This window comes from Meriones unguiculatus, chromosome 9 (assembly GCF_030254825.1).
Source record: "Meriones unguiculatus strain TT.TT164.6M chromosome 9, Bangor_MerUng_6.1, whole genome shotgun sequence".
In the NCBI taxonomy this organism is placed as follows: Eukaryota; Metazoa; Chordata; class Mammalia; order Rodentia; family Muridae; genus Meriones; species Meriones unguiculatus.
Genome location: NC_083357.1, coordinates 11,441,865 through 11,461,913, shown reverse-complemented (window position 1 = coordinate 11,461,913; position 20,049 = coordinate 11,441,865). Strand labels below are relative to the sequence as shown.

The following is a 20,049-nucleotide window of genomic DNA, read 5'->3' as shown; positions in this document are numbered from 1 at the left end:
ATGAGGGAGGGAGGGTGGGGTTGGGAGGGAATGAGGGAGCGGGATACAGCTGGGATACAAAGTTAATAAACTGTAGCTAATATAAAAAATTATATGATAATACAAAGTAAAAACTACTAGTCATTAAAAAAAAAAACAAAAAACAAAAAAACAAAACAACCCAAAAGAAAATTAAGTCTTTCTAGGTCTTAGAAAAAAACTAAATAGGAAATGGGAGTTTCACTTTGGGTTTTTCAAGGTGTTTTCCTTTGAGATTTTTCAGTAAAATAAATCATTGAAAAAGCTTTTAAGTCATACATGTAAACTTCATTGGAAGTTGAATGTTTCAGAGAGACCAAGAATAAAAAGAAGCAATAAATAAATAAATATGACCAGAGTGAAGATAAAGCCTGTAATACTTACTTCTGAAAAGTCTTGGTCTAATACTTCAACATCATTAAAAATATTTATTTGAAATTTGAAAGTTAATAAATATCCATGCTTATATTTAAATACCATTAAACTTTCTTTAAATCAGCTTTGATGCCCTCACAAAAGTGCCAATGAGAGCTGTATATTCACTTCCTAGGTAGAAAATGACTCACTGCTAGTATAGAAGCAATCCAAAGGTTTTACCTTGAAATTCACCTTCAAGAATGAAATGAAAACAAACGCAATCAATATGCCTTTGTTTACTTACTTAAATTTCCCAGAAAACTCAACATAGTCTAGCTATAAAAACATGACATGCCTTAAAGAAGGGGCATGCTCAACAAGACATGGGAAATGTTTCTTCTCAAGAAATCACAAGATCCTGGCAAATAAAAATACTCAGGCAATACATAGTGAATATTTTCATTTAATAACAACATACAGTCCACCTTGGGAACATTGCCCTATATTATACTTATTCATTTATGGTAACAGAAGAAAATACAATTATAGATACAAATGATACAGACCAATAATCAAAATGATATTATTGTTCAGCACAGACAGTTATGCATATAAACAGTATAAATAGCTATAATCATCAATTTGAGTTAAATGTCAAAATATATGGTATATAATTATTTTAAAAGTGAGAATTATCATTTCTAATTCAACCAATTCAAATATTCATTTAACCAAAGAAATAAGCCTTTTAAAAGTTTAGGATTTATAATTTTAGAAATTTTCAATATGATTCACAGCTCTGATCGCTACTGAATTCACTGTACAAATACATTTATCAGTTGCTTTGTGGCTTATAATTAGGAATGACTGATCACTGAAAAACCCTTAACAAAAGAATCACTATAATTGTCTGAGGCACAATCCTGATATGATGAATGTAATAAAGGCCAGAATTTTTTAACAAGCATATGAAAGTTTTCACTTTCACAACTCTGAATTTGGTTTTCCAAAATCCAGTTCCAATGTCCAGCATCTAAATCTTTCTATAGGGGAAAAAGAAATGACTTAATGGTCCTCTAGAGAAAAAAAATTCTTTCTTAGATCTTAGTTTCAAAAAAAAATGTTATAAAGGGTACCAAGAATGACACAAACTTACATAACAATATCATTACATCAAAGTCTATTGGTTAGCTAAATATTTAAGAGGCAAGTGCCATGCTTTGTCTATCATTTGCTTCTGATAAAGCAGATGGAATGGTATGTTAACTATTGGGGTAGGATAGGAAAGACATGTAGTTGGGCCTGGCAAACATTTGAATTCACAGATGGATGAGAGGTTTAGTTTGGGATGGTTCACCAGTTATGTTCATGTGATGGTCAGGAGGGACACTGTTCACCCACACGGTGCTTCTCAGGGCAGGAGGAAAAGGGCCTGACTGCTCCAGGAAGGTAGTAGCTCTTCTTTAGAAATCCCTAGGGCACTTCAGGACTATGGAAGTATAGGACATGAAAACCATTTTATATCAAAAGTCAACCCATCCTAATTAGAGTCCTTTTGAGTTATTCCACTACCAGCTGGGAGTATAGATTCTCGCTTCTTTAAAGAACACAGATGTCTTTAAAGATGTCTGCAAAATGACTATGTGAGGTCAGCATATGAACTTACAGTTTACTGCCCCAATGTTATCCCAGAATAGGGCTTGAAAAGTCTTGGAAATCTTCTGAGGCCTTTGGCCACCTTTCCAAATAAAATCTTAACAAACGTATTTAATACTTTTATTGAACTCTGTAATCCTATAAACCAAACAGCTAAACTGAGGTTGTTTTGTGTAACTTTTGTTTCACTTCAAAGTATGGGAGGGTATTTTGATAGTTTTTACAAAGAGCAAATGAAAACAGTTCACTCTGTACCCATTGATGCTGCTCTCAGGGAGACTTTAGGGAAAATCAGAAGGCAAACCGCATGGCCAGCAGACCCTTCAACACAGCCCAAACTCCAAGCTGCTTGGCAGTCTCAAGTGAGAGGCACAGAAGTCTTTCTTATTTCAAAGCCAGAAGATTCTGAAGAACTCTAAGTAGAATTTCATAACAAAATTGATACTGCTCCTGTACACACATACACAGAACAACACAGTGGTAAGTAAAAAGACACCACTGTCTCTTTTTGGAGAATACATCTTTCTCAGTTATTTTTCTCAGTCACATAAGAAAATTCCTCTCAGACAACAAATGTTTATCTACAAACACTTAGGAACTTCTGTATGCAAATATAGGTTTTAAAATATGAAGAACATAAATAATCAAAATAAATGTCTTGGTCTAGGACTCCTTAACAGAGTATCTAAATGGAAGAAAACTGTCAGCATCCATTTTCTTGTATCTACTCTAGCTAATCTAAATCTAATTCTAAAAGTCTCTCACATTAATTTTAACATTTCAAATATATGTAATTGTTTTTTATTTATGAAACCAAATGTATTTCTACGTACATAGACATATAATATACTATCCATATACTATCAGTTCAGAGGCAACTGCCTTTATTATAAATATTCTCTTTATTTATCCTAGCAATTACAAACTAATTTGTCATATATAAATAACTTTTTTATAACATTCTAATAGCAGATAGATAGACAGAAAGACAGACAGAGAGAGAGAGAGAGAGAGAGAGAGAGAGAGATAGATAGATAGATAGATAGATAGATAGATAGAAAGATAGATCAGTCGGTAGTTGGATAGACAGACAGACAGATAGAAATAGAGACAAGTACACATTTCAAATTACTGTCCAGAAACTTAGTAATAACATTAGAAATACTGCTTGTGCAGCATGGTATTATGGTCAAGGCCGGTGACTTCAGCTTTACTGCCAGCTCTTATCCTTGTTCTCTTATCCTTGTCACCCTATGGAACAGACTTCATTACTAGGAACCTAACATACTTTATCAAGATTATCAGAGAAAAACAACTCCACTGATATCTACCTGGAAGAGTAAGAATTACTGAGATCACAAAGAGCATTATGAATTGTAAAGTGTTCCCCATGCTAATCTTTGTCTTGACTGTTCTTACTTGATTTCTGCAAGGAACACTTACTCTTGTTTGAATCATGCCAGCACGCTGTTTTCTCATCTGGGTCACTATGTCCATAATGTTGAACTGAAATGAGATGAAAGTAACTTAATTATCTAGACTGTGGAAAAACACAAACTCACAGATTGCCAAAGGAGTGTTCTGTATCTCTTTCTACTAAAAAGAAATGTCAAGATATAACCAGAAAGGTCTCCTCTTCAGTCACAGTATACTCTCTAAAGCCCAGCCTAATGACTAAGAAAGACTTCTTTTTAAGAGGCCTTTCAACAGGAAGTAGGAAACCATCATTTATGAGAAGAATGCTCTCAAAGAACTTACTCCCTTCATGCTAACGAAAGGGAGAGCTGAAAGCAGCAGCCTAATTCTGGACAAGCATAGAAAACCTTCCTTGGGTACATGAGCGTGTATGTTTCTTATATAAAGAGAATAGAGACATTTAGCAACAGTCACTACGCACTCTAGTGTGCACCCCACAAGTAGAGGTGGCCACAGACTGCAGGTTACAAAGGTCTGCTGCTAGTTCAAAATGACATGGTGCACAAACTTGAAGAACTCTTACACCAACTGGACACGGGTAGCGCAGCACTGCTGACAGTGACCAACTGAGCAGTCTGTGGACCAGTACAGGCAGAGCTAACTCATCTGGAAAGTCACTGTCGTATAAACACAGTGCAGGCATGCTAACAAAGGCTTTGTTGACATGGTATTTTCAGATTTTTCAACTATAATCCCTCATATTTTTAGTCTCTGTCTCTCTCTCTGTTTCTCTCTGTCTGTCTCTGTCTCTGTCTCTGTCTATCTCTCTCTCTCTCTCTCTCTCTCTCTCTCTCTCTCTCTCTCTCTGTGGAGGGGTATATTCATGCATGTCCAGGTGCATGTACATGTAGAATCTAGAAGTCAATTTTACATCTCACCCCTCCAGAGTTGTTCAGCTTATTTTATGAGATGGTTTTCTTCTAGGATCTGGGGCTCATCAGTGAAGCTAGATTAGCTAATCAGTGATCCCTAGGGATCCACCTCTCTCTGCCTCCCAAATGCTAAGATTACAAGTGAGTGATATGCTCAGCTTTTTATGTGGGGCCTCAAAATTGACATCAGGTTGTCATGCTTGCATGGCCAGCGCTTTAATATCTGTAGCTACTGTTTTTCAACGCTCTTTGTGTATTTCAGACACATGGCATTTCTTGGATACATAGTTTGCAAGTATTTTTTCCTAATATTTAGTCTGTCTTTCATCTTCTACCTAAGGTCTTTCATAGAACAAATTATACAGGAATTAGTCCAAAATATAAAAAGGCATATATACTGAAAAGAAATTAATAAATCTATTTGCAGATGGTGAAAATCATCTATGTAGAAAACGACAAGTAATTAACCCATAAATAAGACTCAAAATAAACAAGCTTGACAAGGTCACAGGATATATAATCAACATGCAAAAGTCATTTGTATTGCTACATTTCATTTTTATTGCAATAACTATGTGAAAACTGAAAGTTAAAATAGCAAATTTCCAATTTCCTCAAAGAAAATGAAACAGGATAACTGTAACCATACACAAAGAATCTTCATTCAGAAAACTGTGGAATTTTTACAAAGAAGGTAAAAAGGACCTATTAAATGAGGAAATATATAATATATTCAAGGATTTGCTGATTCAATACAGGAAAGATGTCAGTTCTCCCAAAAATTCATATACAGACAATCCCACAGTTTACCACAATACCAGCAGGCAAGCTGTGCTGACCAGCTGTCAGAGGTTAGAGACATATTCGGGAAGGGGAAATCTTAACCAAGCAATTGGTTCCATTAGCCTGGCCTGCAGACAATCACTTTCCTGATTGGTGATGGATGTGGGAGGGCTACTCCATTATCAGTTGTGCCATCCCTAGGCAGATCGGTCATGGTAAGCAAGCTAGTACGCCGCACTCCTCCTGCCTGAGTTTCTACCCTGATTTCTGCCAGTGCTGTGCTATGTGTCACATGGCACTGTAAGCTGAAGAAAAAACAAACAAACAAAAAAAACCAACCCTTTTCTCCTGGAGCTGCTTTGGTCATGCTTTCTCGCAGCATCAGTAATCCTAACTAAGGCACGAATGAATCATAAAATTTATTTTGGAAAACACAGACTCTGAATTGGATAAGACAGTTTGAAATGTAAGAATAAAGTATAAGGAATCAACACTATCTAATAGTAAATCATCTACACAGTAGCAGAAATCCAAGGGTGGATACTGGCAGCAAAATAAGACATAGATCAATGGAACGGAGAACAGATCCAGAATAGCCCCATGGGAATACTCCAAATGATTTTTGATAAAGATATATCAGCAATTCTATGTAGGAAGAATAACCTTTTCAACAACAGCTCTGAAACAACTGGTTATCCATAGCCAATAAGTAAATAAGAGAATAAATTTCAATCAAAATCTCACACTTTACACATTCAATATAGAGTATGGACTTAGATCTAAAATATAAATTTAATTATATTTACATATTTAATTAAATTATCTAAAACATAAGCATAAAATATGAATTTCTTAGATCTAGGTTTCTAGTCTTGAAATTTGAAACAAATTAAAACTTCTATTTCTTTGGAAGCTTTAAAATTTTAACAGTGCTAGGTAAAATTACGGCAATTAATCTGCAGTCTTCAACCTTAATTTACTGATGGCAAAAGAAGCTCTGCTGATTTATTTTGTCAAGAAAGAACACGACCTTCCAAGTGTGGTTGTACCGGTCAACAACAACAACAAAATTAAAATGGAAATGACTGAGAAGAAATGAAGACTACAAGACTTCAAACAAATTCCCCTGGAATTGAGGCTCCACATGTAACTGAGTTTATAACAGTTATTGTTTGTGATGTGCTAAGACCTCACTTGTATTATTTACAAAGATGTGCTGGCTAACAAAACAAAGTAACCACTAATTTAGCTGCCGTTTTTATTAAGAAAACATCTATAAAAAACCAAAAAGATTATTTTATAGAGTAGTAGATTAGAAAGCCAACAAAAACGCTTTAAAATTTTAACAGTGCTAGGTAAAAATTGGCCATATCAACAAAAGAAGATATCCAACATTTCACATATTACTGCTCAACAGACTTCTTATGAAATAGTGCTTGCATTGCTAATAGTAAAAATCATGTACAGTCACCAAAAAAACAGTCAAAACTGCTCTAATGATTGCTTTCTTTGAAATTTTGGTAAATGGATGGCAAAAGGCCGTTATTTCTAATGATGCCCTAGGTTGATCAGTTTGGGAACTACCTAATGACAGGAAATGACACCACTGTCATGTAATGTATCTATAAACATTGTTAACAGTGATTCCCTCAGTGTGTGCTAAAGAGGAGCATGATACAACCAAGGAAAGACCCATTTTTGTCAAGTTGTGTTTGCATTTGCAGACAAATGCATCCACTTCTAAACTACAGAAATCCAAAGCACAACATACAAATGTGACTTGCAGCTTAAATTTCATAGGCTGAAATTTGGGCATTTAAGTTGCAATGATAAAAAAACCAAAAAGTTATAGACTTTACATCAGAAGGTAAAAATCGACACACAGTTTCATCAGGAGTCCTACTCTACTAACAAAGCAAAATAGCAAAGCCCAGTACCTTCCAGATGAGACAGTGATTAATACTGTTATATAAAAGCTAAATTATAGAAGCTTTTCAGTTTCATGAGGTCCCATTTATTGATTGTTGCTCTTAGAGCCCATGCTGTTGGTGTTCTGTTCAGGAAGTTGTCTCCTGTACGGATGAGTTCTAGGTTCTTCCCCACTTTTTCTTCTAACCAATTTAATATGTCTGGTTTTATGTTGAGGTCTTTGATCCACTTGGACTTTAGTTTTTTGCAGGGTGATAAGTATGGATCTATTTGCATTTTTCTACATGTAGACATCCAGTTAGACGAGCACCATTTTTTGAAGATGCTATCTTTTTTTCCATTGTATGGTTTTGGCATCTTTGTCAAAGATCAGGTGTCCTTAAGTGTGTAGGTTTATTTCTGGGTCTTCTGTTCAGTTCCATTGATCCACCATTCTGTTTCTATGCCAGTACCATGCAGTTTTATTACTGTTGCTCTATAGTACAGCTTAAGATCAGGGAATAAAAGACCTCCAGAAGATCTTTTATTGTAGAGGATTGTTTTAGCAATTCTGGATTTCTTGTTTTTCCATATGAAGTTAAGAATTTTTCTTTCCAGGTCTGTAAAGAATTGTTGGTAATTTGATGGGAATTGCATTGAATCTGTAGATTGCTTTTGGTAAGATGGCCATTTTTACTATATTAATCCTGCCAAGCCATGAGCATGGGAGTTCTTTCCATCTTCTGATGTCTTCTTTTAATTCTTTATTCAGAGACTGGAAATTTTTTTTCATACAAGTCTTTGACTTGCTTGGTTAGGACACCGTCATCAAAACAAAACCACTGCCTACAGATTGGGAAAGAATCTTCACCAACCCTTTATCTGACAGAGGGCTAGCTAATACCCAGTATACATAAAGAACTAAAGAAGCTGAAAAGCAGCAAACCAAGTAATCCAATTAAAAAATAGGGAACAGAGCTAAACAGAATTCTCTGTAGAGGAATATTGAATGGCAGAGAAACACTTAAAGATATGCTCAACCTCATTAACCATTAGGGAAATGCATATCAAAACGATCCTGAGATTTCACCTTACACCCATCAGAATGGACAAGATGAAAAACTCAAGTGACAACACATGCTGGAGAGGCTGTGGAGAAAGGGGAACCTTCCTCCACTGTTGGTGGGAATATAAACTTGTACAACCACTCTGGAAATCAATCTGGTGCTTTCTCAGACAACTAGGAATAGCACTTCTTCAAGATCCAGCCTTACCACTCTTAGGCATATATCCAAAAGAGGCTCAAGTACACAATAAGGACATTTGCTCAACCATGTCTGTAGCAGCTTTATTTGTAATAACCAGAAGCTGGAAACGGCCCAGATGTCCCTCAACTGAAGAATGGATGCAGAAATTGTGGTACAGCTACACGATGGAATGAAAAATAAGGAAATCATGAAATTTGCAGGTAAATGGTGGGACCTGGAAAGGATCATCCTGAGTGAGTTGTCCCGGAAGCAAAAAGACACACATGGCATATACTCACTCATATAAACATACAACATAGAATAAACCCACTAAAATCTGTACATCTAAATAAACTAAGCAAAAGAGAGGACCCTAACTAAAATGTTCAATCCCCATCCTGAAAGGCAAAGAGGATGGACATCAGAAGAAAAAGAAAACAGGAAACAACCTAGGAACCTGCCACAGATGGCCTCTGAAAGCCTCTGCCGTGCAGACTGTCAAAGCAGATGCTGAGCCTGATGGCTAACTGTCAGGCAGAGTGAATCGAATTTTATTAAGAAGTGGGAAATAGTAAGAGCTGGAGAGGACAGGAACTCCACAAGGAGAGCAACAGAACAAGAAAATTTGAACACAGGGGTCTTCCCAGAGACTCATACTCCAACCAAGGACTATTCATGGAGATAACCTAGAACCCTGACAATGCAGCCACTTCTGATGAGAACTGATAGACTAAGATCAGAAAGAAGGAGAGGAGGACCTCCCCTATCAGTGGACTTGGGGAGGAGCAGGCATGCAGAAACGGGGGGTGGTAGGGCTGGGAGGGGAGGAGGGAGGAGCTTATGGGGGGATACAAAATGAATAAAGTGTAATTAATAAAAGTTAAATAAAAAATTAAAAAAAAACTAAATTTGAGGGCTAGAGAGATGTCCCCATGCTCAAGAGGACATACTGCTCTTGCAGAGGACTTGAGTTCAATTCCCAGCACCCATGTTGAATAACTCACAACCGCCTGTAACTCCAGCTCCAGGAGGATCTGGTGCCTCTATTAGCTCTTGGCATGTGCACATACACACAGTTAAAAGCAATATATCACAAAAGTATAAAATAATACAGCTGGTATTTGAGAGAGGATGAACAACTTACACAGTCATCCAAATCTAAAGTATATAGTAAAACTGAAATTAAGCCTAGAGGCCTCTTATTAACCTTGAGAGCAACATTTCCCAACATATATGCATATCAGACTTGTTCATTAAAAGCAAGGATACTTCATTGAAATTATCTAGGAAAATTCTAAGGCACACTATCCTAGCTATTTATATAATATTTATAAAGTATATTTATATAATACATTTTAATCCTCACAGCCATTCCCAGGAGCCTGAAGCAAACCCAGTGAGAATGAAGTCCCCGAACTAGTGTGCATTTGATGTGCTGTGCTGGTCCAGATCACAGTCTTCCAATAATACCAGGCTGTGAGGAAGCATGTTTAGAGAGAGTATCAATTTATCTGCTTTAGCATGTACTTACTGAGTAGTTCTTCTCGATGGCACAAAATGCAACATCCACACATATGAACACCCCGGTTCGGCCTACACCAGCACTGCAGTGAACAAGCAGGGGTCCTGTAATGTGGCTCTTCCTCACATAACGGACATATTTTATGAAAAAATCTGCTGAGGCAGGAGTGCCATGGTCTGACCAATTGGTGAACTGCAACTGTTTTACACTCTGACTCATTCCTGTCTGTTAGAGAGACAGAGAGGGATTTATTGATTTCTTATATTAAAGATCTCATTTCAGTTTCTAATATAGTAACAACAATAATAATGACAATGGGGATAGTAATACTGGTATATAGAGTATTCTGAGAACAGAAATGTATTCAAATGTACAGAAATGTTTATAAAAACTCCAGAAGTTTCCAGAATTAGCTTTTCTCTGTTTTAAAAAGGGAACACAATAATGAGAACAGTAAACATAAGAATGCTGTCAGGAGGCAGGAACCCGAAACTTGCTCCCCACCAGGTAAGCTGGTAGAGCTTCTCATAGGTTAGCTAATTTAATCCTTACATCAGCCTTAGATAAAATTCCTATTTTGTCTCCACTTTTAGAGATTATAATTGGGAGAATTAAGAGGTATATGCTAGGTCACAGGGCAGACATACTTAGATTAGAATGCCCTCCAAACCCTAGGCTACCACCTTTCTTGTATATAATGAGGCTGCAGAAAAACCAAGATTTCAAAGTACTTAAGAGTAAAAGAAAAAAAAATGGCTGACACATTCAGAAGGGCGTGTGCATCCTGGCACAGTAGCCACTGCTAAAATATGATAAAAACCCTCTTGATGTCACAAGTTACAAGTCCTAAGTGCCTTTTAAGTCTGGTAATTTTATTTTTTTAAAAACAAAACCTCACACCCGTGAGTGTTTTGTTCCAACTACTACTTATAAAACTCATGTTCTTTTGCAGAAATAGGGCATTTCATGTTCTACTCAGTCCCTGCTTTCTGCCACATTTTATCCCTCATTGTTCCTTGATAATAAACAGATCTATGTTCCATAAGCACTTAACTTATTTATGTTTCTATATATACACCCAAGGCAATGTCTTTTTCAATTGTCTGATTCTTTTCTTCCTCAACTAGGTCCTTCACCTAGATGTGATCCTTTGTAATCCTTTTCCCAATCTCCAGATATCACAAGAGTATGTCCTATCTCAGCTCTCAAAGCACCCACGTGAAAGTTGGCACTACCGCCAGCCAGAAACTCAGGGACTGGAGAGCACAGGTGTCTCCCTGTTCACTGTGAAGCAGCACACAGTGTAGCATTCCTGAAAACTCAGTGCAGTCTGCTCCATTTTGCAGAAGCCACTGAAGCCACCACAGAACCAGAAGCATCTAGTACCAACATCCTGCCCCACTTTCCCCTATATGTTTTCTTTTCTCTCCAATGAAAGTTTGTCAAAGCAGAAGTTAAAAAAAAATACAGCTTCGTTTCTAGACTATAAAGAGGTAAAACACTACTTTTTTTTCTTCTAGATACATGGTTTCTCTGTGTATTCCTGGATGTCCTGGAACTCTCTGTAGATCAGGTTGGCCTTAAACTCAAAGATCTATCTACCTGCCTCTGCCTCCTGAGTACTGGAATTAAAGTTCCTTCTTTCTTTCTTTTCTTCCTTCCTTCTTTCTTCTTTCTTTCTTGACATAGCAAAAGTTACTTCTTTTTTTAATTTATTTTTCTCTCATACAATACATTCCAATCTCAGCCATCCCTCCATCTACTCCTTCTAATCCCCCGACCTAGCCTCTCCTTCAGATCCACAGTTCATCCATTTCCCTTGAGAAAAGACCAGACTTTCCAGAGCAGGCTTCCCAGTGATAGCAAGTGAACACAGCATACCCTCAGTATATATTTCACCCGGGTCCCAAGACACCAGCTTATACTGTAAAACATGCATCTACTAGCTACATTTTAAGACTTACAGACTTCTTCACAATTTGAAATATTCGAATGATGAAATATTGAGTTATCTGAGAGTTCTTCAGAAAGACACGGAAGTGTTTAAATTCCAAAGGCTCCGTCACAGAAATGGGCCAGTAAGTGTAACACTTGTAAACTCCAAATTCTATCTCTCTGGTTATCATAGCAATAACATTACAATTATTTTCCATAACCATTTGCCAAAAGTCTTGTATAGTATCTGGCAGTGGTCCTTGAGTAGCAATATAAAAATACTCTTCTTCACCATTTACTATTTTAATATAACTAGCATTGATGTAGTCCTTGTTTTTTCCAAGAGGAACACGTGTTGAATCATCTATTATAGAAACAGAAACATGTGGTGAAAATAACGGAAGAGTGGGATATGCAGTACCACCAGACTTCATATAGGTATCTCACCCCTCAAAAAATGGCTTGGGAGATTCTTTTCAAATGGGCGAAATTTACATTAATCCCTCCATAAAACCTATTTGCAAAACTTTAGAAATACACAATTAGGAGGATTTTAAGAGTATCTTTAATAAATGAAGAAGGGTACCATCAGCGCTGTCCCGCAACCATGGGATTTATGTAAGATACAATAGTTAGACCAAAGATACCGTCCTTTCCAGGGTCCACAACAGTGCAATTGAACAGCAAAGGAGCACCCTCACAGGCAATAGCAAATGGAAGTCAGGGAAATCTGTAGGTTTAGGGCCACAGAGACCAGCATTTTTACAAAATGGATATGATAATAGTTTAGAGACAAATTCTAGTATTAACGGAAGTTCACCAATGCCCTTATTCCAGCCAGGGCAGGTATCTTTTCCAATCCTTTCTCAGTGTCCACTGGGTGCAGTAACGTGGCAATCAAACAAGGTATGTGGCAAAAAGATGCTACTGAAAGTACTGACTCCAAATAGAACAGGGCTTGCTTAACACTGTCAGGACGTATGAGAGGAAAATAATCATGTTGGCAATAATGAACTTCACCATTCAGGAGCTCTTGCTTTACTACACACAGACATCTGCACCTCTGCTCCACCAATGCTCCCATGTAGGAAGCAGAAGTTCACACAGCACAGTGCTCCCACCACTCAGGATGACATGAACAGTCATTTAGCAACTGCACTATGCTTAATGGTCACCAAATCGGGTGTGCTGAGGCTTCTGACAAAGTCCTTCTTGAATTCCAACATAGTATACATAATTCTCTTACAAAGATGAATAGAAAAATCTATTGCTAAATATAGGAAGACATCAACTATTTCAAAATGGGAGAAAGAGCACTACATGCTACTAATTGATGGACCATCTCTCCACCCCAAATGTTACTTTGTATAAACATTTTTTTTTAAAAAAAGGAAGATCAAATGTGTTAACTAATTTAGTAAAATCTAGCTAACAGAGGCAAACCACAATTTCTCAACTCAAACTTTTGCCCTACTTGTCCCACACTATGCAGCTTCTGCTGGGCTCCAGAAATCCCCAAGTAATTACATGATTTGTTAACTCTCAAGAAAGACTAAAGTCTGTGGAAGGATATTAGTTGAATTGGGATAACACGAATGAAGAGTTGTGAAGACCTCAGGGCCAACATCACGAAAGTAAACAACTACTTTCTGATCCAATGAATGGTCTGCTCCACAGGAGGAAACCTATACTGGCACCACTACCATACCAAGAATCTACGGTGAGACAGTTATAGACTCTAGGAGAAAATCTACTACTATTATGGTGCTAACTGGATATAGTATTAAATCAACTCTAAAGACCTATCATTATACCCATATATTAAATTACCTCTCAACCCTCATTAAGGAGCTAATATTTATAGCAGATAATTAATGATAAATGTAGAGACACATGACTGGGCAAAATGCAGAGAATAAGAGACTGCAATGTTCAGCCCTAATTGAAACATACTCCCTCCTCCAAAGGCTTGGGTGCTATTGCAGAAGGTGCATAAAGATGTAAGAGCCAGGATCCAAGATGGCAGTGACCAGCGCACACATTATCTGAGGGGCACAGGATCCAAAACTATGAAATTGGTGAGTGGAGGGGCGGCTGAAGCCAGAACACTGACACTGAGACTTCCTGGGCAAGAGAGGACAACCGTGAGCTGGGCCAGTTTGGATCCAGGTCACGCAAAGACATATCAGGGACTGAGAGTGGCACTTCTCAGTGCCCCAAGCACAGACCTCCCTGCTCGGCTGAGATAGCAGTGGTTGCCCCAAGCACAAGTCTCCATGCTAGGTGACTGAAATGGCACAGGTGGGCCTCCCAGGGCTGTGGCTGCTGCGGGGCGGCAGCTAGTCCAAGCAGGATCCTTTGTGCTCTGTGACTGAGATAGCACAGGCAGCTACCCCAGGTATAGGGCTTGCTGCCCAGTGGCCAAACAGTGGACACCACTGAGCTGATGGATCTCCTACACTCTCATTGGCCCTTGCAGGCCCAAATCTGAGAGTAGAGAACAGGGGAAGCCCTACGCATTCTGATTGGGCCTGCGAGCAATTGAACGTGCCTTCAAGTGAGTGCTTGCAGAGCCCCAGATCCAGGGTTCCCATACCAGGGGAAGAGGCAGATATTGGATCCCTCCACCCACACCTGCAGTGTGAGCAACACAGGGATTCTTGGGACAGCATTCTCCACTGAAGCCCCTCTTCTGTGACTCCAGCGAACAATTCCTGGAGCCCAGACAGATCTGATTACCAAGAGGATAGTATGACAGGCCTGTAGGCCACTGAGGTATTCAGGGCACCTGCACATGTGCATTGTGCCTGCATACAGAGCCAGCACTCGCACCCCCTCTCAAGCATAAGCTCCAACTTCCCAGGAATCAACATGCTCTTGCACCCTCCCCCTCAGGGCACACCTACACCTACACACACACACACACTGGTACATATGCACCTGCAACCTTCCTCCCTGAGCTACAGCTGGAACAGCAACACCTACTCTCAAACGAGTGGACCTCTCTCATCTTCCTGAAGAGTTCTCCAGGCACCAGAGACAGATAGACACCCACTCTGAAGTACACGCTCCAGGAAAAAAACAGCAAAGGTTACTGATAACCAGAAGGCTAGAGGTCAGCATAAGAACACATCTAACAAAAATCAGGACATCTTGGCTTCACCAGCAACCCCCAAAATCAATAGATATTTTAATTCATAAGAAACACAGGAAAATGATTTTAAAACTATGCTTATCCAGTTATTAGAGGCACATAAAGAGGAAACTAACAAAGCTCTCAAAGAAATACAAGCAAATAAAAATAAATAGAGGCACAAGCAGAGGCACAGAGAGGGGAAACAAAGCTCTCAAAGAAATAAAGGCAAATACAGCCAAACAAATAGAGACACAGGTAAAGGCACAAGGAGTGGCAAATAGAGAGGGAACAAACAACAAAAAAGACAGGAATCCACATTCAAACAGATGAAGGAAATGGTACAAGACATAAAAACAGAATTAGAGTCAATGAAGAAAATATAAACAGAGAAAACTCTGGAGCTGGGGAACTTGGAGGAAAGATCAGGAACCACAAAGGTAAGCATCACCAATAGAATACAAGAGATGGAAAAGAGAATCTCAGGTGCTGAAGATACACTTGCAGAAATTGATACATCTCTCACAGAAAAAGTAAAACTGGAAAAGTTCCAAACACAAAACATCCAAGAAATCAAGGAGACCAGGAAAAAGACAAAATCTAAGAAAAATAGTAACAGACAAAAAAGAAGATTCCAGGCTCCAAGAACCAGAAATTATTTTCAAGAAAATCATAAAAGAAAATTTTCCCAACTTAAAGAGATGCCCATAAACATACAAGAGGCCTACAGAACACCAAATAGACCAGACCAGAAAAGAAACTCATGTCACATAATAGTCAAAACATTAAATCTACAGAACAAAGAAAAATATTAGAAGCAGCAAGGGAAAAAGACCAAGTAACATAAAAAGGTAGACCTATCAGAATCACACCAGACATCTCAAGAGAAACTATGAAAGCCAGAAGGGCCTGAGCAGATGTCATGCAGACTCTAAGAGACCACAAATGCCAACCCAGAGTACTATACCCATAAAATCTGTCAATCAACATAGATGGAGAAAACAAAATATTCCATGACAAAATTAAACTGAAATAATATCTACAAAAAAAAAAACAAAAACCCAGTCCTACAGAAGATACTCGAAGGAAAACTCCAATCCAATGAAATCAACTACACCCAAGAAAACATAGGATACAGATAACTTCACAACAAAAAAAAATAAAAGAAAACAAGTATTGGAACCCAGTAACAGCACCAACTCCACAATAAGAGGAACTAACATTCATTGGTCACTATTATCTATCAACATCAATGGATTCAACTCTCCAATAAAAAGACACAGACTAACAAAATTGCTGTGGAAACAGGATCCAACATTCTGCTGCACCCAAGAAACACATCTCTGCAACAAAGATAAACACTACCTCAGAGTAAAGGGCTGGAAAAAAAATTTTTTTTGCAAGCAAATGGGCCCAGAAAACAAGCTGAGGTAGCTAACCTAATATCTAATAAAATAGACTTTTAACAAAAATTAACCAAAAAAGATGAGGAGGGGCACTTCATTCTCATCAAAGGAAAAATCCAACAGGAGGACATCACAATCCTGAACATCTCTGCTCAAATACAAGAGCACCTGCATTTGTAAATGAAATATTATTAAAGCTTAAATCACACATCAATCCTAACACCTTAATAGTGGAAGACTTCAACAATCTACTCTCACCAAGGGACAAATCATCAAGACAGAAGGTAAATAGGGAAATAATAACTCTTACAGAAGTCCTAAATCAAATAGACCTAATAGATGTCTACAGAACTTTTCAGCCAAACTCAAGAGTACACACTCTTTTCAGTACCTCATGGAACCTTCTCAAAAATTGACCATGTACTCAATTGTGTTGAGGCACAAAGCAAGCCTCAACAGATACAAGAATATCAAAATATAATCCCTTGTATCTTATCAGACCACCATGGCCTGAAACCAGACCTCAACAACAGAAATAACAAAAAGCCTACATACACATGGAACCTAAACAACTCTCTACTCAATGACAGCTTGTTCAGGGAAGAAATGAAAAAGAAATCAGAAACTTCCTAAAATTCAATGACAGTGAAGGTACAACTTACCCAAAATTATGGGACACAATGAAAGCAGTGCTAAGAGGAAAGCTCATAGCACTAAGTGCCTCCACAGAGAAGTTTGGGACATCTCATACAAGCAACTTAACAGCATACCTAAGAGCCTTAGGGTAAAAAAATAAATAAAAAGAAGCAGACATGCTCAAGAGGAGTAGATGAGTATAAAAAATCAAACTCAGAGCTGAAATCAATGAATTAGAAACAAAGAAAACAATTCAATTAATCAATGAAACCAAGAGAAGGTTCTTTGAGAAAATCAACAAAGTAGACAAATCCTTAGCCAAACTAAAAGGCAGAGAGAAACTATCCAAATCAGCAACATCAGAAAAGAAAAGGGGGAAATAATGACAGACAATGAGGAAATCCAAACAATCATTAGGTTTCACTACAGTAGCCTATATTCCACAAAATTTGGAAATTTAAATGAAATGGACAATTTTCTTGATAGATTCCATTTAACAAAATTAAATCAAGATCAGGTAAATAGATTAAATAGTCCTATATGCACCAAAGAAATTGAAGCAGTCATCAAAAGCCTCCCTTCCAAAAAAGCTCACGGCCAGATGGTTTCGGTGCAGATTTCTATCAGACCTTCAAAGAAGACCTAACTCTAATTCTCTTCAAATTATTCCATGAAACAGAAATAGAAGGAACATTACCAAACTCATTCTATGAGGCCACAGTCACCTTGATACCTAAATCAAACAAAGACCAAACAACAACAAAAAAAGAGAATTTCAGACCTATCATTGATATAAAATGAACATTGATATAAAAATACTCAATAAAATACTTGCAAACTGAATCCAAGAACACATCAAAGATATCATCCACTGTGACCAAATAAGCTTCATCCCAGGCATGCAGGGGTGGTTCAATACACAGAAATACATCAATGTAATCCACCACAAACTGAAGGAGAAAACCACATGATCATCTCCTTAGATGACAAAAAAAGCATTTGACAAAATCCAACACCCATTCATATTTAAAATCTTGGAGAGATCAGGGATACAAGGCACATACCTAAACATAGTAAAGACAACATACAGCAAGCCTATAGCCAGCAGCAAGCTAAATGGAGAGAATTTTAAATCAATCCCACTGATATCAGGGTTAAGGCAAGGCTGCCCACTCTCTTCATATCTCTTCAACATAGTACTTGAAGTCCTAGCTAGAGCAATAAGACAACTAAAGGAGATCAAGGAGATAAAAATCAGAAAGGAAGAAGTCAAAGTATCACTATTCACAGATAATAATATAGTATATACGAATGACCCCAAAAATTCAACCAGAGAACTCCTTCAGCTGATAAACACCTTAAGCAAAGTTGCTGGATACAAAATTAACATAAAAAAATCAGTAGCCCTCCAGCATATGAAAAACAAAAGGGCCGAGAAAGAAATCAGGGACACTACACCTTTCACAATAGCCAGTAATAATATAAAGTATCTTGGTGTGACTCTAACCAAGCAAGTGAAAGACCTGTTTGAAAAAACTTCAAGTCTCTGAAAAAAGAAACTGAAGAAGATATTAGAAGATGGGGAGATCTCCATGGAAAGCTAGGAATAACGTAGTGAAAATGGCCATCCTGCCAAAAGCAATCTACAGATTCAATGCAATTCCCATCAAAATACCAACACAATTCTTAACAGATATTGAAGAATAATTCTCAATATCACATGAAAAAACAAAATTGCTAAAACAATCCTGTATACATTGTCCGGCGGTATCTCTATCCCTGATCTCAAGCTGTACTACAGAGCAATAATACAGAAAAAAAAAAAATCTGCATGGTACTGGCATAGAAACAGAATGGTGAATCAATGGGATTGAATAGAAGACCTAGAAATAAATCCACACGCCTATAGATACTTGATTTTTCACAAAGAAGCCAAAACCATTCAATGGAAAAAAAAAAAAACAAACAAACAGCATTTTCAACAAATGGTGCTGGTCTAACTGGATGTCTACAAATGCAAATAGATTCATATTTATCACCCTGCACAAAACTAAAGTCAAAGTGGATCAAAGACCTCAACATAAAACCAGGCACACTAAACGGGTTAGAAGAAAAAGTGAGGAAGAGACTTGAACTCATTAGCACAGGAGACAACTTCCTGAACAGAACACCAACAGCACAGGCTCTAGGAGCAACAATCAATAAATGGGACCTCATGAAATGGAAAAGCTTCTGTAAAGCAAAGGACACTGTCATCAAAACAAAACGACAGTCTACAGACTGGGAAAGGATCTTCACCAACCCTACATCTGACAGAGGGCTCATATCCAGAATATATAAAGAACTCAAGAAATTAAATACCATCAAACCAAGTAATCCAATTTAAAATACAAGGTACAGAGCTAAACAAAGAATTCTCAATAGAGGAACATCAAGTGGCAGAGAAATACTTAAAGAAACACTCAACATTCTTAGCTATCAGAAAAATGCAAATGAAAACAACCCTGAGATTTCACCTTAAACCCATCAGAATGGCTAAGCTCAAAAACTCAAGTGACAACACATGCTGGGGAGGGTATGGAGAAAGGGAAACCCTCCTCCATTGCTGGTGGGAATGTAAACTTGGATAACCATTTTGGAAATCAATCTGGCACTTTCTCAGACAATGAGGAATAGTGCTACCTCAAGATCCAGCTATACTATTCCTAAGCATATATCCAAAAGATGCTCAAGTATACAACAGGGACATTTGCTCAGCCATGATCATAGCAGCTTTATTTGTAATAGCCAAAGCTGGAAACAACCAGATGTGCCTCCGTTGAGGAATGTATACAGAAATTGTAGTACATTTACAAAATGGAATACTACTCAGCAATTAAGAACAAGGAAGTCATGATATTTGCAGACAAATGGTGGGAACTAGAAAAGATCCTCCTGAGTGAAATATCCCAGAAGCAGAAAGACACACATGATATATACTTGCTTATAAGTGGATATTAGACATATAATATAGGACATTCATACTAAAATCTTTCACTTCTAAAGAAACTAAGCAAGAAGGAGGACCCTGGGTAAGATGCTCAGTCCTCAAAATGTGCTA

At 37.7% G+C, this 20,049-nt stretch overlaps 1 protein-coding gene across 5 annotated transcripts in view; it reads right to left on the bottom strand.

Annotated features, from left to right (window-relative positions):
• Ptpn20 (protein tyrosine phosphatase non-receptor type 20) overlaps positions 1-20,049 on the bottom strand; it is a 123,135-nt gene that overhangs the window by 36,112 nt on the left and 66,974 nt on the right. For 3 of the 5 annotated variants that reach the window (XM_060390886.1, XM_060390888.1, XM_060390889.1), the window contains 2 exons: positions 11,804-12,138; positions 9,849-10,064 (listed from right to left, as the gene is read on the bottom strand). In XM_060390886.1, coding sequence (XP_060246869.1) covers positions 9,849-10,064; positions 11,804-12,138 — 551 coding nt within the window. Of the gene's footprint in view, positions 1-820; positions 2,482-3,474; positions 3,538-9,848; positions 10,065-11,803; positions 12,139-20,049 lie in introns of those variants that run through there. The other 2 variants (XM_060390887.1, XM_060390890.1) reach the window with 2 other exon arrangements.